General features: G+C 33.0%; 1 protein-coding gene and 1 long non-coding RNA gene across 21 annotated transcripts in view; one reads left to right on the forward strand and one right to left on the reverse strand.

Moving 5' to 3' along the window:
* The window catches only part of abcc9 (ATP-binding cassette, sub-family C (CFTR/MRP), member 9), a 57,295-nt gene extending 38,016 nt beyond the window's left edge, over positions 1 to 19,279 (forward strand). For 10 of the 20 annotated variants that reach the window (XM_005164701.6, XM_005164705.6, XM_005164706.6 and 7 more), the window contains 14 exons: positions 631 to 700; positions 891 to 1,048; positions 3,247 to 3,339; positions 3,688 to 3,790; positions 5,831 to 5,932; positions 6,049 to 6,169; positions 7,048 to 7,178; positions 8,788 to 8,866; positions 12,120 to 12,228; positions 14,934 to 15,037; positions 15,253 to 15,386; positions 16,184 to 16,246; positions 16,869 to 17,050; positions 18,684 to 19,279. In XM_005164701.6, the coding sequence (XP_005164758.1) occupies positions 631 to 700; positions 891 to 1,048; positions 3,247 to 3,339; positions 3,688 to 3,790; positions 5,831 to 5,932; positions 6,049 to 6,169; positions 7,048 to 7,178; positions 8,788 to 8,866; positions 12,120 to 12,228; positions 14,934 to 15,037; positions 15,253 to 15,386; positions 16,184 to 16,246; positions 16,869 to 17,006 (1,405 nt within the window). In that variant the 3' untranslated portion in view covers positions 17,007 to 17,050; positions 18,684 to 19,279. Of the gene's footprint in view, positions 1 to 630; positions 701 to 890; positions 1,049 to 3,246; positions 3,340 to 3,687; positions 3,791 to 5,830; positions 5,933 to 6,048; positions 6,170 to 7,047; positions 7,179 to 8,787; positions 8,867 to 12,119; positions 12,229 to 14,933; positions 15,038 to 15,252; positions 15,387 to 16,183; positions 16,247 to 16,868; positions 17,051 to 18,683 lie in introns of those variants that run through there. The other 10 variants (XM_005164702.6, XM_068219660.2, XM_073946270.1 and 7 more) reach the window with 2 other exon arrangements.
* LOC141381604 (uncharacterized) overlaps positions 1 to 20,188 on the reverse strand; it is a 38,955-nt gene that overhangs the window by 5,604 nt on the left and 13,163 nt on the right. The window contains exon 2 of the long non-coding RNA XR_012402012.1: positions 8,767 to 8,950. This is a non-coding gene — a long non-coding RNA (uncharacterized lncRNA). The remainder of the gene's footprint in view (positions 1 to 8,766; positions 8,951 to 20,188) is intronic.

The raw sequence follows: 20,188 nt of genomic DNA on the forward strand, positions 1-20,188 counted from the left end.
GTTTTGATTAGTTAGTTAGTAAGTTTATTTATCTAGCACATTTTTTACAACACAATGTTGCCCAAAGTGCTGAACACAATCCAAACTAAAAGTAAAATCTACATCACATACATAACAATTGAAACATAAGGCATACCCCTCAACATTAAAAAGGCTCATATGCTAGAGAACAAAGATAGAGTTTCAAACGCTTTTTAAAAACAGGAGCATGTCTGATGTGGGGTGGAAGCCCGTTCCAGAGTTTTAGGGCGATAACCACAAAAGCCCGATCCCCACTTCGCTTACACCGGGACCTTGGTACAGAAAGAATAAACTGATCAGAAGACCTCAGTGACCTACCAGGGTCACAGTGATGATCACAGTTGAAGCCACATGGAATGTTTTGACAATGCTTTTGGATGCTTTTTTGGCCTTTAAATGTCTCAGAACCCATGCTGTCTATGGAGTGTCAGAGAACTCCAGGATTTCATCTAAAATATCTTCATTTGTGTTCTGAAGATGAACAAATGTCTCAACGGTATTGTAATGACATAAGTAATGAGTAATTAATAACAGAATTGTCATTTTTTAGTGTGAACTAGCCCTTTAACATGGACATCCTTATAAAATGTCCTTTTATTTCACTGTTAGATTCTTTGATGTCACCCCGCTCGGGCAAATCCTGAATCGTTTCTCAGCGGACACCAACATCATCGATCAGGTGAGAGAAAGAGCGCCAGACAGAAAGAGTCAAGTGTGAAGTACGTCGGTTTCATTTTGAACACCCTTGAGACGAGCAGCCTTGGGTCTACATACAAGCATGTGACCTCGGTCAACATTATCGTATTAATGAGACGAGGAATGTGACGTATGCGTGTTAATGTGCGTCTTTTTTCTTTCTCTCTCCACAGCACATTCCCCCGACACTAGAGTCTCTCACTCGCTCGACTCTACTCTGTCTATCGGCGATCGGAGTCATTGCTTTTGTTACCCCTGCCTTCCTAATTGCACTGGTGCCCCTCGCTGTGGCCTTCTACTTCATACAGAAATACTTCCGGGTCGCTTCCAAGTAAGGAGTTCACTGAAATGTGTACACAGTCAATAAAAATAACTTGACTCAAATAAACTGTGGGGTGGCTCAGTGGTTAGCACTGTCACCTCACAAAAAGAAGGTCAATGGTTTGAGTCCCGGCTGAGTCAGTTGGCATTTCTGTGTGGAGTTTGCATGTTCTCCCCGTGTTCGCGTGGGTTTTCTCCTGGTGCTCCGGTTTCCCCCACAGTCCAAATACATGCCCTATAGGTGAATTTGAGTAAACTAAATTGGCTGTAATGTGTGTGTGAATGTGTGTTTCCCAGTACTGGTTTGCAGCTGGAAGGGCATTCCGCTGTGTGAAGCATATGCTGGAAAGTTGGTGGTTCATTCCGCTGTGGTGACCCCTGATGAATAAAGAGACTAAGCTGAAGGAAAATGAATGAATGAATGAATGAACTGTGGTACCACAAATCAGAAATATATCTACTCAAATGCTTTGAATTGGGTAAATTTATAGGGTAAACCAAATTGCCTAATTCAGGATCATGTTTTTTGGTATAATGCCTAATCAAATTGTCATTTAGTTGTCAGTTAATCAAACTATATCTTTTAATAAAATGACAAGTCACTTTTAGGGCAAAGCCTACATTTTAAAATCCAGTGCAGAATTGGTAAACAAAACCAACATCCAAAAACCAACACCCAACTTTTTTATTCATATTCCACAAGTCCTTTATATTCAGATAGCCAGTACATAAATGCATAAAAAATACTTTGGTTTTATCATGACTTTATACCAATTGTGTTCTTTTTTAGATTTTGATTGTAAAGCAATAATGTGCACGCTTTGTAAAGCTGCTTTGAAACGATAGTTTTTATAAAAAGTGCTGTACAAAAAAACTTGAATTGAATTGTTTTTGCTAGCATGTCCATCATCTAAACACATGCTCTACACTTTACCTTAAAAACACCACTATAACAAACTGATATGTTTAAATACCAAGATAGTGGGAAATTAAACAATTCTCTCCCGTTTCTCATCTTGCTACAAAACAAATCTCCACAAGCAGCACTTGATATCAATGTTTACTCAGGTCATCCTGCAGAGTGCAAGGAATGATAGGAAGTGGACATCCATTTTCCAGTTTTCACAGTTCTGCTTTAATACAACAAGATTAAATCGTGACTAAACATGAATTCTTGCAGAATGTTTATCTTTTTGCATTGTGAAACACATCTGAGTGTAAAGATAATTGAGTTTTTCTGCTTATTAAGTTCTGGACTTTGGTATATGCCTTTTATTTGATTGGAAAGAATGACTAAGGCTAAATAATACTTTCATTAAATACTAAAAAAGTGAATTGTTCACAGAGATATATTTAACAAGACTATAATTACATTTTTTTTGTTGACTTTAAATTTAAATAAATCTCACAAAGAACTGTAACTAGTGCAACTAGATCTTTGTATTTTAAATTTTCTTACACATTTTTACAGTGTTGGGGAATATTAATTTTGAAAGTAAGCATTACTATATTGAGTTACTCTCCAAATAAGTAAGTAGTTGCGTTTCTTAGTTACTTGTTATAGTGAGTAATGCGTTACAATACTTTTGAGTTACTTTTGCATTAATTTTTATTACCAAGCTATGGCTTGATCTCTTTTAGAACTTTTTTTTCTTTCTTTCTTTTTTTTTTAGTTAATAGTACACAGCATCACCTGTGTACTTATGACCCCAGAGCTAAACATGCCATATTTACAGATTATTAAAAGTTTAAAGCAATGTGTTTGCTACTTTTGTACTATTTGTCTATAGTAAAATCGTTGTCCATTGCGGCAATCCCTGTTCAAAATAATGAAACACATTCTTTCATCGAGTGCGCGTTTATTGTGAGTTTAATTTTATTCCAACATATTTATTTTAAAAGTTTTTTAATCTAATTAAAAAGTACCTTGCGTTACACATTTTTTAAAAAGGAACTCAAATATTATTACTTAAGTAATGCATTACTTTACTCGTTACTTAGAAAAGTAACATTATTACGCAACTCGTGTTACCTGAAATGCATTACCCCCAAACACTGCATATTTAGCAAAAGTGCAGGTTAACAGTCTAACATTAGCCAAAGTAACATCATTTATATCATGTATCAAACCAGCATTACCTTTAGAATAGTACTTTACCTAATATATAGCTATTAAAAAAATAATACATTTTAATTTTTTTCCTTCAGAGACCTGCAAGAACTGGATGACTCAACTCAACTGCCTCTTCTCTGTCATTTCTCTGAAACCGCGGAGGGTCTCACCACCATCCGAGCATTCAGGTCAGTGAATTCAGACACTTCTTCAAGCACATATCTTCCTCTTAGTTTTAATGCCGATCAAAGCAGTTGCATGTGAATGAAATTCATCCTTTATAATACAAAGCCTTTTGTTCAATATCATCCATGCATAATTGATGCAGCCTCAGTCATGTCTTATAAACACACTGCGCTCATTCAACCATCCTTGACTTGAAGTAATCCAACAATAAACATTAAGAGATTGAGCTCTGTTAAGTCTCCAGAGTGTTTACATGAATGAATTGAACACTCTCATCCTGTTGTTCGGCCATGGTTCTGTATCACGCATAAATGGTTTCGACTCGTATAGTAAATGATCTCTGTTTTTAGACACGAAGCTCGGTTTAAGCAGCGAATGTTGGAACTGACTGACACCAACAACACGGCGTACTTATTTCTCTCTGCTGCCAACCGGTGGCTGGAGGTCAGAACTGTAAGTAAAATTTCACATAATTGATAATAAAATAAAGCATTAACAGTCATACTGTAGCCAATTGTGCAAAAGTGTGCTATTGATATATTACAGATTTTAAAAAATAGCTTTAGAAAGATTTAAAGTTTCTAATTATTAGGGATGCTCCGATTGATCGGCCGATAATCACATTTTATGACTTGATCGGTACTCGCCAATCTGGCCAATCTCGTAAACCGATCGCAGGCATTCTGAATTTGATAAAACACCCAGGAAATCATGGAGATGAGAGTGAATTAGCAAGAGAACAGATTGCGAGAGGCACTGTGATGTTCTAAGCTTTACGTTTGTTTGGTTAGATGAATAGCACAGTAAAGATATCTCCAGTGCACATCCTTGTCTCTCTCATCGAGCGATCAAGCTGCTGTGAGGCTGTCCGGAGTATAGGTCAGAGATGTGCTAGTTGGACACTAAAAACTGAAAGTTCTTTGTTTTTGACTATTTTTTCTATTATTTTCTGTAAAGTTACTTTTGATTATGATGACATGTCCACACTAAATGGTTATAGGAGACATGTATAAGGGATTATATGGAACATCCATTATTTATTCTCTTAGGTAAGGAGAGATCTCCATTTCCCATGAGGGAAAATGTGCTTTATGCATTATAAAGCTTGAAGCATCAGAATCGGTTCTCAGTATCTGCTGATCACCAAGACAAGGAATCGGTACTCAGTATCAGCTGCGAAAATCCTTATCGGAGCATCCCTACTAATTAAATATCTTTATATCTGATCTACAATTTTGTTTTCTTGTAATTGGGAATTTTTCATCTCTGAATTGTGACAATTAGGTGAGTTTCTTATACTTGCAATTTTACAAAGTGACGGTTTGTTGTAATTGCGCCTCACAATGTATCTCACAACGTATGTTTATATCTTACACTTATAACTCGCAACTTTATATCTACATTTTGAGACTATACCTAACAATTGTGACTATCGCATTTGACTACAACTTTTTCATGTAATTGTTACGTCATGACAGTTAGGAGCTATTTTACATGGTTGCAAATTTGTATCGATTCACAATCCCATTTGAATTTTGACTGTTTTACTTTGTTCTTTCATTGTGATTTCACTACACCGAGGGTTCATTTTAGAGGTGTTTTTTATTTTATTTTAATGCTTGCATATAAATCACATCACACAAATACACAAAATTACTACCTTGTAATATTAACCATTTATCATGTGATTGAATTTGAATTATTTCTGTTTCGTTTAATACTTTTTAAAATAATAAGTATATTTTTAAATAAAACATTACATATTTGTTTCAAAACTTCCCATTGCGCAAGACATGTCTAAACAACATCCAAGTGACATCTATTACACTGACAGACACAATATAGACATGATATGCATGTCCGTCAGACGTCTAATGTTTCAGTGGGTTGTTCTCTGATCTGTAACTACTAGTAGTAAAACTAGTGTTTTATCTTAAAAAGCTACTTACAGGGTTCCCACACTTTCATGAACAACAGATTCAAAGACTTTTAAAGAACCATTAATTTTAAATCAAGCACTTTTATAATTCATACCACAGCATATAAAGCACCATGAAAGTCCTTACGCTTAATATTTACTTTACAAATCTCATTTTCAAATTGATCGTTTTAAAAAGTCATGTTAAAAAAAAACTTTAATAAAATTAGTTTAATTCAATACTGGTAATATTCAAATGCAGTTTCAGAAATATTGATAAAGTCAGTGTTATTGTTCAAGATTTAAATCAATTTTTTATAGATTATTAGATTTTAATTGATTATTAGGATTTTTAATTTAGGAGTTATTCATTTTTTTAGTCAGTATGAGTACTATTGTTGAAAAAACAAAAATAAATTGAATTTCAAACTGAATTTAAGCACTTTCAAGGATCTATGTTTGTTTTTAAGTACTTTCCAGGCCTTGAATCCATATGTCTGAAATTCAAGCACTTTTAAGTACTTTCAATAAGCGTGGGAACCCTGTACTTAATACCATGTATATTTTCCTTTCAGGACTACCTAGGCGCTGTGATCGTCCTGACTGCGGCTGTAGCAGCGATCTGGAGCACATCCCCATCAGGTCTGGTCGGACTTGGTCTAACATACGCCCTCACTGTGAGTTCTCTATTAAAACAAAGCTTTATTGAGTGTCTAGCATGCGCTAGCGGTCACCAGGTTTATCACAGTGATTTAAAAACCACTTAAAAAGTTCTTAACGTGCTTTATTTAAGTTGACAAACTACCTGAACTGGGTGGTGAGGAATCTGGCAGACCTGGAGGTCCAGATGGCCGCGGTGAAGAAAGTCAACAGCTTCCTGAGCACGGAATCTGAGAACTACGAAGGATCCATGGGTAATAATAAGTCATTCAGTATCTCTCTAATAAAAACATCCGTATAACTTTGGATAATATGTTTTATTTAGGCTCCAACGAAGATTTAGACCCACTGATAAAACATCATCTCTGGCTTCCTGAGCACTGCTGCATGTGCATTTCCTCACATTTTTAGTGCTTTAGGACAGAGCGACCTGACACAAAAAAAGTCGTTTACTAAACACTTGCCTCTAGAGATGAAGCAGAAATGACCTGACCAAAATAAAGAAAGAGAGAAGCTAATAGCATGTTAGCACCACCGTTAGTTGCAAACAAGAGCTTTATTCTACATCTCCTACTTGGTGACATAATGGAAAACTGGGATGGATTGCTGTAGGCACGAGTGTAAACTTTGACAATTGAACACCATATATAGCTGTTAATTGTAGCTTGTTAAAGTGCTCACTTTTAAGTTGTTGTCATTGATGAATCATTGTTATGTCTACTTTATACTCTCCTTAGATAAAGTCATGTGTGGTGCAGGAAAGAACATTTTTATAGGGTTTTTTTCACCCTACACCAAATTCTATCCAAAAACATGCATTACCACAACATCAACAATACTTAAAGTATTTCTGTACACTTACAAAGTGCCTAAAGATATGAATGGTACTTTAGGAGAATGCTCACTTACTTTGATGTATGCCTCTAGACACTTTCGGTTCTCACAAAAAGTTAGTTTACCTCAAGTTGGTAGTCAGTCATGATGGCAGCCATTTTAGGTCACATGACTGGTCAGATGTGTCAGGTTTAGTTTCTATTATCACGTTATTTGGTTATAGTATGATGATATTTACCTATTTCATTCACTGTTTGTTGTTTTTTTTTGTTTTTTTTTTGTTATTGTGTGATTTCAGATGTGTCACAGGTACCTGAAGACTGGCCTCAGCATGGTGAAATAACTATCCATGATCTGTGTGTGCGTTACGACTCCATGCTCAAACCAGTCCTCAAACACGTCAATGCCCACATCAACCCTGGCCAGAAGGTACACAACAAACCCCACTCTGGAAAAAATATATATTTTGCTGACGTCATTTTTTTGTAATTTAAATTTGAAAAATGTCATTTAAATTAATCAAACAAAAAAAGCATAAAAAACTAAAACTAATAAAAATTATAAAAGCATATTATTAAGCAGAATTTAAGCTTGAAATAAAATGAAAACTGAAAATATCCAAATAATACGTTTGATTAAAAATGTATGAATTAAAACAAATCTGTTAAGTTAAGATTCACAGTGATGCCAAAAACCCATTTAGAGAGCTTAAAAGAGAAAAAATTTTGTATGATATATATATTATAAGACTCTAACGAAGCTTTAAAGGGGTGGTACGCTATGATATCATATCTCAATATATATCATGAATCTCAAAGTTCAATACAAAGTGAGACATTGGCTTTTACAGTGTTAGCTTAGCGAAGCCTTCAGCAAAGTTTGGGAACAACAAAAAAATTCATCCGGGTTAATGATGTCATAAACCCTTCAGGTTACGCACATACACCCTGCACAGTGAAGGGGCGTGGCCAGAGGCACTGTAATGTTATAACAAAGATGCTGCTAATCACAGCACATTATGTTAGCTGACCAATCAGAGCCTCTTGGAGGCAGGCCTTTTAGAGGAACTAGGAAATATGACAGAGTAGCTGTATATAATCAAAGTAAAATATATGAAAAAATAAAGTAATTTTTTACAAATTAAGCATTAGCACAAATTGCTTTGCATCTTATAAACACAACCAAGCCTTAAAAATACACCATGGACCACCCCTTTAATGCGATAAAAAGCTTAAAATATCTTAAAAGGTTTTTCTTTAAATGAATACTGTACATTTTTAAAACAAAAATCTAAAAAAAAAAAGAGAGATTTTCTACTTTTTACAACTGAAAATTGTAAATTATTATTTTTTTAAGTGTTAAAATTTAAACTTTAAGGTAAACTTTTAGTTTACCTAATGGTATACTGTTTAAATCTACAGGAATTTATGGGATAGTTCAACCAAAAATGAAAATTCTATCATCATTACCTAACTTTTCACTTGTTCAAAATGTTATGAAATGAATTAGAAACTTACCCATGGCAAATTTAATGTAAAATAGTTTGGTATATTTATGTTCTGCCCATGGCTATTAATGATGTTTGGTTTTTGGCCCTTCATACAAAAAAGTTTGGGCACCCCCTATCTATATGATATTATTCCCTTTAAGCCTTAAAGCTCGCAGTGAAATGAAATCTCCATCTGAAGCCATCAATGATCGTTCAACAACCCTAAAGCCAATCTACTTATTCCAGCACATAACACTCATTTGCGGCTTTGTCACATTGGTGTTTATTTTCTCACGGCACTATGAAACCACAGCCTAAATACGACTACACACTGTAGCAAAACCTTCCCAATTTACGATCAGATCTTATCTTTATTACTTGAACTTGTTTTTAGGAGGTGCCCTGCTCACAATATACGAGTATGACAGCACAGATGGCTTCTTATTGCCACATGGGAACTGGAACCGTCCGCTAGTTTGTGTAATTTAGCAGAACAGAGTGTTTATACATGAAAAGTTAATGGCTCACGTGTTTTTCTTTATGTGGCAGGTGGGCATCTGTGGGCGAACGGGCAGTGGAAAATCCTCTCTCTCTCTGGCTTTCTTCAACATGGTCGATGTTTTTGAAGGTACATGTCTCTGTTTACGGACATATTGTTGGTCGCTGAGCATTTCTGGCTTGCCGTTGGGGAGACGCTGACCTTTGTGGATCCCTGAAGAACAACAAAAAAAATGAAAGAAAAGACATTTAAAGCTGCTCGAATGTGCTCGGCTGCTTGGCCCAGTTTCTTCCTGTGGCCGTGTTGTTTGTTCTCGTAGCGTATGGTTTCTGTCACTCTGACAAGCAGTCATGATGTCATGTTTAGACGTTAAACGCACAGATCTGTTGAGTCTTACTGTCACTGCTGAGGGATTGACTTTGTTTTTGTCTGACCTGGATGATTTATAGAGGAACCTTAGCGTCTTCTGAAGTGAGGTATCAGGCAGAATATTTATTTGAAATGTGCCTCACAATATTATTTATTTATTTAAAATAATAAACTATATTTGATATCAATTATAGTGCATTATATTAAAGTCATATCATTATAGTGTTAAATAGTGCTGTTTAATAATTGATCATGACTAATCATCCACAAAATAAAAGTGTATATGAAAGTATGCATATGTATACAGTGCTCCAGAAACAAATCTATTTTTTAAAATCAATATTTTCTATCGGACGCTATACAATATATTTGTGCATATACCTTAGATTAGTCTGTACTAAAATCAAATCTGGTGCTAATCAAACAAAATGACTAAATGCAATGATAACAGTCCAAAAATTAGTACCCCCGATTTATATATAAGGTAAAACTAATAAATAAAAAATTGAAAAGTGAAAAAGTAAAGAGAAACAAAAATGCATTGTTTTATTAAAATTTTGTAAGAAAGTTTGTAAGAATTTTTGCCAAATTTCGCTTGAATTTGAATGTATTGTCTTTCTGTTTCTAAAGATTTGCGGTGACCAAACTATTATTTTAATGAACAGAACTATTTAATAAATCTGTTTCACTGAAATGCACCAAAATTACCTATATTTTGGTATATTGAGAAATTGATATATGCGTATATTGTGGATCTGTATCATGTATATGTGTATATACATATAAAATTTACATTATTTATTTATTATTATTTAAATTATTATATTGTGATTTATAAGGTATACTGCATATATATATTTAATTTACTAGAACTTCTATGTTAAGCAGCTTTGACAAAGTAATTGTAAAAGTGGTGTATAAATAAAAAGGAATTGAACATATACATATATATATAATATATATATATACACACACACACACACACACACACACACACACACACATACACACACTTTTTAAATATTTACATATAGATTAACATTTATATAAAATTTTGTTATTTTGTACTATATATGTATAAAGATATAAATAGATGTGTGTATTTATATATACATAATAAATATACAAAGTACACGCAACTTATTTTGTGTGCGATTAATTGTGATTAACCCTTAAACAGGTGTTGGCTTGAAGTTTTTGTTGTTTTACAGTAAAGACATTCATATGAACTCAAATTAAAAAGATAATGAATAAAAATAATGAAATAAACATTTCAATGGTAGTAAATGATTATATATATGACAAACTAAACAAAAAGACTAAAAATGAACTAAAACGAAAGCTATAAAAACGTTTTTGGTAATTACAATTAAGCGTCAATTTAGAAATTATTAAATTACATTATTATTTTTTTCTTAAATTAAAGCAAAATTTAAATATTATTTGAAAAACTAATGAAGCGGAAAATAATAAGCAATGAGCTACTCACTATGGGGTTACCAGTCAAAAGGTCAGTGTTGTTAGTGTTAACTGAAACGATTTAAATGCTTTTCAGTTGTTGAAATGAACCTGAAGTAAAATAAAAACCTTTCTTTAGCAACAAACTAAAAGTTGAATATAAGAACAAACTAGAACATAACAATATTACTAAACTTAAAAAAAGAGCATTAGCTTGGAGTGCTTATTTTATTATTACAAAGATTTTATTTTCCAAGAGTTTTATCATGTTATCCAGCCCGCAGCAATAACTTCACATTTCTTTCAGTCCAAATAAATCTTTGGCCAAATCAAACAGTCGGGGCAGCGTTTGTGCACATGAACACGGCTCTATGAAGTGTTTGAAGTCAGACTCTCTCTTCACTGTGGCCTTATAAAGCTAAAACGAAAATGTGCACAGCTCTGTTTGGCCTTTGCATCTCCACTATGTGTTAAAGTCAATGTGCTGTAAACTGACCCGAACACCCAAAACCAATTCATCAGGGAAACAAAGGGAAAAAACAGTATTGTGATTAGCCTGAGATTTGGTAAGGAGCTTAATATAGCTTTATCTTATTTAGTTAGGCATGTTAAATATTTGGCTAGTTGATGTCTGTAAATTTAATATATGTATAATAGAAAGTATGTGTTTTAAGTGCTGCGATTGATTATTCTCTTTACAGTTTTAAACAGCAAAATTCCTAACTTTTTGATTTATTGGCTAATTTGTATGAATTCATACTATCTCATTCATACAGTTTAGTACGGTTTGCTCATTTCCCAATGACGGTTGGGTTTAGGGGTGGGGTTGGGTTGGGTGCCACGCCTCCTTTTTACAAATTCATACAAATTAGCCACTAAACTGACAAAATGTAAAATACTTAAGTTTCCTTGTGACATCGGGCTGTTTTTTCCCGTTTAATTTAGATTGTTGTATGAAAGCAAGGCGGATTTATTGTATTTTTTTTTTGTTATACATTTTAGAATTTTTTAAAGTAACCATTACAAACATCCATTGTAGTTTCTCATTTTAAACCAGATAAACATGTCATTGTTTTTATAGCTAACTTAAACTACTAAAATGTTACATCTATTAAAACTTATGTTTTTAATGAAATAAAGCTGAATTCAATTAGTTTTGAATGCAAACTTTAAAAATAAAAATGTTAGAAAAACAGAAATATAGCTGAAGTTAGATTAAATATGTTAATTAAAAAAAAAATTATAAAATGAGAAAAAAGTTCCTCAGCAACAATCTAAAATAAAAAAGTTGAAATATAAGGTAAAATAAAAATAAAGTTAATATATATTAACATATAAAAAAGTAAAATATAAAATATTTAAAATATATATTAAAACATAAAAGTAAAACATAAAATGTTTAAAATATACAGAGAAATATTAAAAAGTTTAAATATGCAATATTTCTAATATATATTGAAATATTTAAAATATTAACAGTTAAATTGTGTTATAAAATATAAGAATAAATGCCAATTAATTATCATAATTATAATTTATTTTGTATTTTTTTTAGGGAAGATTGTCATTGATGGCATCGACATCTGCAAGCTTCCTCTACAAACTCTAAGATCTCGCCTGTCAATCATCCTCCAGGACCCAGTGCTGTTCAGCGGCTCCATCCGGTATTTACACGCAAAAACACACAAATACAGTTGTATCTGCGTAAAGCCTGCACCTCATGCTGACCACCAACAATAAACACTCACTTCCTGCCTGACATTACTAATCACAAGTTCAACATAAACAGATCACTTACAAAAACCCTAACATGACATTAAATTTAATATTAACTTTCCACAATTAAGCTGTGCTTGCAGTCATTTTCTTTATAATTTTTTTTTTCTGAAATCAATCTTTCCTCAAACTCATGTAGAGTTAATTATAGATGCTTACTCTACACTTAAATAATCTTTTACTTTTAGATAGATTACGTTTTACTTTTTGAAGCATAAACACTTGATCGTCTAAACGTTGAATCCAATGAAAACTGCCCAAACTACAAAAGTCTTAGCTGTGCAATAATATTATTTACTTTTGATAACGATTGTTCATTTATTGCAGAATATTTGACTGCATGTATCTCGTTTGACCTTCTCACGGATACCACTGAGTGTCATGTTTGTTTCTAAAGACAGTGAGCATATGGGGTTTGTTTAAAGAGGCCGTCGAGGGATAAGGAAGAAAATCAAACTGAACCACCAGCACAAGTGGTCTGGGAACAGTTTGGGGCAAAGCCGTTGTCATGAGCATGTTTATACGAAGCAGGCCTAATGGATCATTGGGCCCAGGAGACAGCGGACGAGTTATTAGGACAGCAAAGCTTCTCTTGATTTTTAATTTCGGAAAATGTTGAGCTGTAAAACAAGAGGAAGCCGTTTCCCAGTGTGGTCAAAAGCGGAGTTGAACATGGGTTCATTAGCGCTGCCTGTTATGGTCATTGAGTGTGTGCGTTATGTAAAGGGATGTTTCAGCGAAAATTTAGATCGTGTCATTTGATGGCGTTCTAATTGCACAACTTTATTAGATGTAATTAAAAAAGATGTATTTTCTCCAAGCTGCCCTTTCCTATGCAATTAAAGGATTATGATTTTTTTTTAAATCTTTTTGAAAGAATTTTGATTTATAAATTTGTGAAATATCAAATATTTAAGATCCTAATTAAAAGCAAAAGTCAAAAATACTAATTTATTAGATAAAGGCCAGTAAGACTAGAAATAAACACTGATTCATGATTATGATGTAAAAAAGTCTAGATTTTAAATTATTAAGCCAAATAGTAAGTTTTTACTGTCATTTTTATCAGGGGTGCGTTGGCTAACTAGGGTTGCAAGTTCCATCGTTAAAAAGATTGTTGATTTGGTGTTTCCTAAATCCGTCGTTCCAACGAATATAACTGCATCACAAACTTGTCAGCTTACAACTACAACTCTAGAGCTGTAGTTAGATGCATAGTTCCTGGTTGTGTTCCCATTATCCCTCTATACCCTATTCATTTAGAATGTTCCAACATTTAAACTTGGAATGATTTAAAAACGAAAAACATTCAAGTCATCTCTCTTAAGTGGGATTTGCTTTCAAAGTATTTTTACAGTTTTACAGCGATCTTGATATTGACAATTGCATTCCCTTCATAGTGCACTTTGAAAACATTTTTGCCATTTTGAACACAGCCGTGGCTCATGACGAAAGCTCATAAATATAGGCCTAGCATACGTTGTTTTAAATTAGGTTATTTATAAATAAATAATTATTTATAAATTATTTATAAAAATTAAATATACCTCTGCGGTGGATTGAATGTGTCAATTGAAAAAGTAAAACATAAAAAATAATAATAAATAAATAAATAAATAAATATATAAATATATATATATATATATATATATATATATATACATATATATAAACAATATTCTACTTAAATAATAACAACAACAATAATAATAACAATAACAAAAATGATGATATTAAGTTTTTTTTTCATTTCTTAATAAATAGTCTACTGTAAATTAAGCCAACAACCATTAATTTATATATGAGATTAGCATACGTGGTAGCGTGATTTTATATGGAATTTTCTCATTAATATTTGTTATTATTCGTTTATATATATATTTAAATTAATATGGAAAACAAGTGCATGTTTTTACTAAAACTAATATTGGACTTTTTTGTTTAAGTGTTCGTAAAACAATATAATTTGCACCATTTTTTTTTTCTCTTTAAAGTAGTTACTCCACCCTGTTTAGAGTGCCATTATGAGTGTTTTACAATATAACTAACATGGTTCAAACAATGGATCTGCATAAAGAGAAGCTACATGTTTTGGGAAACACTCGTCACTACATCGTTCTTTTCTCAAACGATGCATCATACTTAGGTTAGCCGCGAGTTATGTTGTTGTTTGGGAAACGCGCCCTAATTTGATGCATTCTTTCTAAATAAAGTATTGCAAGCTTACTGAATGCAAACCTTTGCATGGTTTTGTGCATTCAAACACCAAAAAATCATTGATTACTGATGACAAAATACTTGATCACAAAGTCATTGACGTATTCCATTATAGAGCTACAGAAATCATCAGTTAATATAGATGCTGTTCTTTACAGGTTATATACAAAACAACTTCAGACAGTGTAGAATATATTTCATCAAAAGGACTGTAATGACACTTCTATATTACATTTGCCAGTTTTGTAGCTTGACAACCCTAAAAAAAAAGTGCAGCATGAACATTCTATCAAACATCTCCAAATGTCTCTCTCTAAAAAAACTGTGTTTATAGAAACATGAGTTCATCAGCTGTCTATATATGCACTTTCTATAGGTTAAATCTAGACCCCGAGCGCACATGCACCGACGACCGGCTTTGGGAAGCTCTAGAAATCGCTCAGCTGAAGAATATGGTGAAAGCTCTTCCAGGAGGATTGGGTAAGAGCAACAACACACGCCCTCCGAAAACATTCAGCTCTTATCCAGCAGAATGTCAGTCACCTCCTGGTTTTGACACTCACTGGAAATTCTCTACTGAAACGCTGGAGTTTTCTGACCCTTTGACAATGAGTTTGATTTCTGAGGAAAGCGATATTGAGTAAATGTGAACAGCTGTTGGTGGTCATGCTTTATGTTTGACTTTCGTCCCGCAGACGCTGTGGTGACCGAAGGAGGAGAGAACTTCAGTGTGGGACAGAGGCAGCTATTTTGTCTCGCCCGGGCCTTTGTTCGCAAGAGCAGCATCCTAATAATGGACGAGGCCACAGCTTCTATTGACATGGCCACGGTATAATCACAGATACAGAGGCTCATTTTTTACGACATGAGGAAAACAAATCATGCTTTGTTAAATCATGGCTATGCTAAAGTCACATTTAAAAAAAAAAAAAAGCCATTTTGTGATTAAAAAGTGACATTTTAATAGATTAAAATTAATATTCTTAATATAAATGTAAAAAAAAGTCTAAATTATTTTATAACAAGGTGTGGAATTTACAAATATTTGACAAAAAGTCTTAAATTTCAAACAAAAAGTGATGATTTTGACATACAAATTCATAATTGAAATAGAGGAATTATTGATTTATTTATTAATAATTTAAGCTAGCATATTTTAAGGAGATTTGTATCAATTATGATCATTGAAATTATGATAAACATTGGGAAAAGCCTACTTTGAAAAATAAAGACACATTTTGAGATATTCAGTCAATTAATAATCAGTTCAGCCATTTTCCAATCAGTTAAAAAATCAAAAATCTATTTATGAAATACTTAATCATTATTAGCAGACATTAAATTATTTAAATAATGTAGAATACATACTTATAAGTATACATTGTAAGTTAAAAAGTGAGTTATTACTTTAATAAGAGTCTTTGTCATATCTGTGACTTAAAATGTATTATTTGACTGTTTCTTTTCTTAAAATAACGATTCACCAAGGCATGAGTTCTCATATGTGATGAAAATAGGCTCACATGTACACATAAAACATCTTATAAAACATTGTTAATTGATTGTTGATCAATTTTTATCATTTAATAATAAAAAAATTTGGTTCCAATTTTGTAACTTCAACAGGAAAATATTCTTCAGAAAGTGGTGATGACTGCGTTTGCTGATCGGACGGTCGTCACTATAGCCGTAAGTTGTTTTATATCAACTATTCTAGCTACTCTGTGTGAAATTATGGGCACGAAAACACTCAGAACAACAGTGAGATGAGGCTAGACTGAGATGAAATGAAAAAGGAATTCTTCATTCTTCGTTCCTCTCCCTCTTCTCATCTTTCTCCACACTTCTAACAACCAACACCCAGTTTACTTTCACTTTCTTGCCATTAACACATTGCCTCACAAGAATGGCCTACTATAAGCCACTAGTCTAAAACACCTCTGCTTGTATCACACAGATTTTAAAGGGATAGTTCACCCAAAAATGAATTCACTCACCATTTACACACCCTCAAGTGGTTCCAAACATTTTCATTTTTTTATGTTGAACACAAAAGAAGATATTTTGAAGAATGTTGGAAACCAGGATGCAATGACTTCCACTAATAACTAACGGTTTCCAACTTTCTACAAAATATCTTGAAATATAAGAGTAAGTGATGACAGATTTGGGTGAGCAATCCTTCTTTAAACTGCCACAGAACAAGACCTGTGATCAAATGCATGATCTCTGTCTATTTGCTGCACTCTTTTTCCTCTGTTCACCCTGTTTTTCGCTCTCCTCGTTCTGCTTGTCTGTCTTTTCTCCACAGCACCTGGTTTCCTCCATCTTGGAGGCGGAGCAGGTGCTGGTGTTCTCCTCTGGGATTCTGGTCGAGAACGACAGCGCTATCAACCTCCTGGCACAGGAGGACAGTCTCTTCGGCATCTTAGTGCGGACGCACAAGTAGCATGCTCTGTCTCCGCCCACAGGCAGCTGCAGCCTCGCCTATTGGTTGGTAATCAAGAGCCTCCTGTAGAGGCGCCAATCCACTTGTTAAGTCTAACGTCAGGGTGCAAAGTTTCTGGGTCCAAACACTCCATGACGCACACCAATACTCTATGCTAAAACAAATAACATGTGATTTAAATACAAACTCATAGTCTGCTGCTATATATCGAAAATTATCATTGTAATGTTTATGTCAACGCCTAATCTCAGATGGTCAGACAGTGATTCGTTGTTCGTAAATCATTTAAAAAAATTGGTGTCTAGGATATAGCTAGCTTAGATATTATAGTTTATATATTTTTGTCAATGAGTAAAAGATTTCTCACTTTAAATAAGACAAGGATCCAGAAACAGTATTTCATACGGCTTAACTTAGCAAGCGGATTAGAATGTTTGAGTTTATACCACAGGTTTCCGAAAGCCTAAAGTGTGCTTTAGTTTTTATGTTTTTTTTTTTTATCCAAACTTAACTTTGAATTGTTTTTGCACTAATTCGTTTGTCCACAAGATGGCAACACTGAAACAAATCTAAAATGGAACAAAAATACCAGTAAACTACAGCGATTGTGTGAGGAGATCAAACCACATCATATCTGCAACTTCAAAAAATTTCTTAACAGTACAAAGACCTTTTATATTGCTCATAATAACTTTGGGAGAGAAAAAGTGCAGATATTGGACAAGGATAAATCTTTCCAGATATATTGACAAATACTTTGAATTAAATTGTGTGCAGATGCTAACATGCATTGAAAAAAAAGTGTACTTTGGGCTTTCAAAGTAGACAAATTATTATTTTGCGTAGTTGACTATTTTAAAAGTAAAATTTTGGTTACCATCTATGTATAAGTGTGTTTTTATTTTGCTATTAATGTATTTTTTTATTTGCTTAGTGTCTTAATTGGTCACCAACCATATACGTTTTGTGATTTTTAATAACTTTTTTGTGCTATTTGTTATCCCAGCAGACGCACAACTTCATAAGGCTATTATTATAAAAATATTAGGTCGCCAGCGTCTAAGGACAACGATGTGAAATATTTTGTTGATTTTAGGTTTTGTTGGAAAGTGACCAAAATCCAACGTCGAGTCAACATGTTAAACCAACGTCATATTGACGTCAATTACTGACATTTACTGACATTTAGGTATGGCAATCAAAATCCAACATCTGATAGACATCGTTTTGGTAACGTTCACACAGTGTCAAGCTGCAACATCATTAAACATTGATATTTTGTTGTTATTAGGTTTCGTTGGAATGTAACCAAAATGCAACGTCTATCCAACATTGGACATTGACGTCGGCCTGATGTTGAGTTCTGACGTCAACCCGATTTTAATTATTAATTAAAATGTGACGTCCCATGACGTTAGGGTACAACATCAATCTGAAGTCAGGTTGACGTCCTGTGCCTGCTGGGATGTTTATGTGGTGTGTTGCTTGATGTTTTATTAAGAAATTAATTTAATGATTTCATTCATAATGCATTTTACTTTATTTCAATAGTGTTATTTATTTATTTATAATTAAAAATATTCAGTTATATACTTGAGAATCAAAAGGTGAAGCTCTAAATATAATCTCATCCGCTTAAGCACTGTTTGACCATACAGAGATATGTATTTTCTGCAGCATCGTGTGCACACAATCCTGACGGCGGATCTAGTGATCGTGATGAAGAGAGGAAGCATCATGGAGTATGAAAAACCCGAGATCCTCATGGAGCAGGAGGACGGCCTGTTTGCATCTTTTGTCAAAGCCGACATGTAAAAATCCCCACTTTACACCACTTTTGGCCTTAACAGATCAATAAAAGCCATTTTTACCAGTGCGCTGCCATTGGAAAGGACTCAACTACACACAGACTGTGAACTGTTATCCTTTTATATGAATCTGATTTACAGTATTTTAAGCGTTTTGTTAGCATACGGCTCTTTTTGTAAGGTAATGACGCGTGTATTTAGAAACGCATAAGCAATAAGCATTTATCTACTGTGTTTTTGACTAGTATCAACACTGTTGGGAGCGAGGCATGATGCTCTCGTCCATCTGTCTGTCTGAAGTGCATTGCTGATCCAGATTTAGGGAAAGAATGGTGGCTGTGAATACACCAGAGTGACCCTAATGTGTTATTCACACCCTATATATATACACACACACCCACAACCGATTGTATTTTAGACTTTGTACTGTTGTCTTCTTATGCAAAACTGCTTAACCAAAAGCCACTTTTCTGTTGTTTGTTTGCTTCCTTTGGGAGAGTTTAAGTTCAGTTCATTTCCATCTTAAATGTTTAAATGGGTGAATTTCACAAAAAAAATGTCAAATTTTTTTTTCTGACAACAGAATTTATTTTGTTTTTTTTAATTTTGAGGTGAAACAATCCGAGTGATTTGTTTGTTTGTTTGTTTGTGTCTGTAATAGTCTATTTAAAATGCTTGCTCTGTATTTAAAACTTTAAAATTGTGAACTTCAAAAAACATTTATAATTAGTATGTTTTTTACTTTTATATAAAAAATTATCATTACAATATTTCAATTCTATTATTATATTAAATAAAAAATAATAATAATACAATTATAATAAAAAAATGAAATCAAATTAAATTCCAGTTACATTTAAACCTAAATTGAAGTTTGCGATTTAGTAACATTATGCTTTTACTTTGTAAAATGGATTGTTATTATTGTTGTTATTATTATTACATTTTGAAGTGAAATATGACAAATAAATTTGAGGTGTCTGGTATATTTTTTGTAATATACCACTTTATTCCATTCAACTAAATATGAACAAATTAATTTAGATGCAAATTAATTTAATTAGTCTGTTCAGAAATTTTCTATTAAAACCTGAAACATATGCAAAATAGTACAGACACACACACACACACACACACACACACACACACACACACATATATATATATATATATATATATATATATATATATATATATATATATATATATATATATATATATATATATATATACACACATAATTATGCAATTTACTAAATTAAAAATGATCATAATTTAAGTGGCTTTATGCTTTTACTTAATTCAATATAAAAAAGAATAATACAACAATTAAAAGTGAAATGTGATTTGGACAGTGTTGGTTCAAAAAAAACA

This window comes from Danio rerio, chromosome 4 (assembly GCF_049306965.1).
Source record: "Danio rerio strain Tuebingen ecotype United States chromosome 4, GRCz12tu, whole genome shotgun sequence".
NCBI classification, from domain to species: domain Eukaryota; kingdom Metazoa; phylum Chordata; class Actinopteri; order Cypriniformes; family Danionidae; genus Danio; species Danio rerio.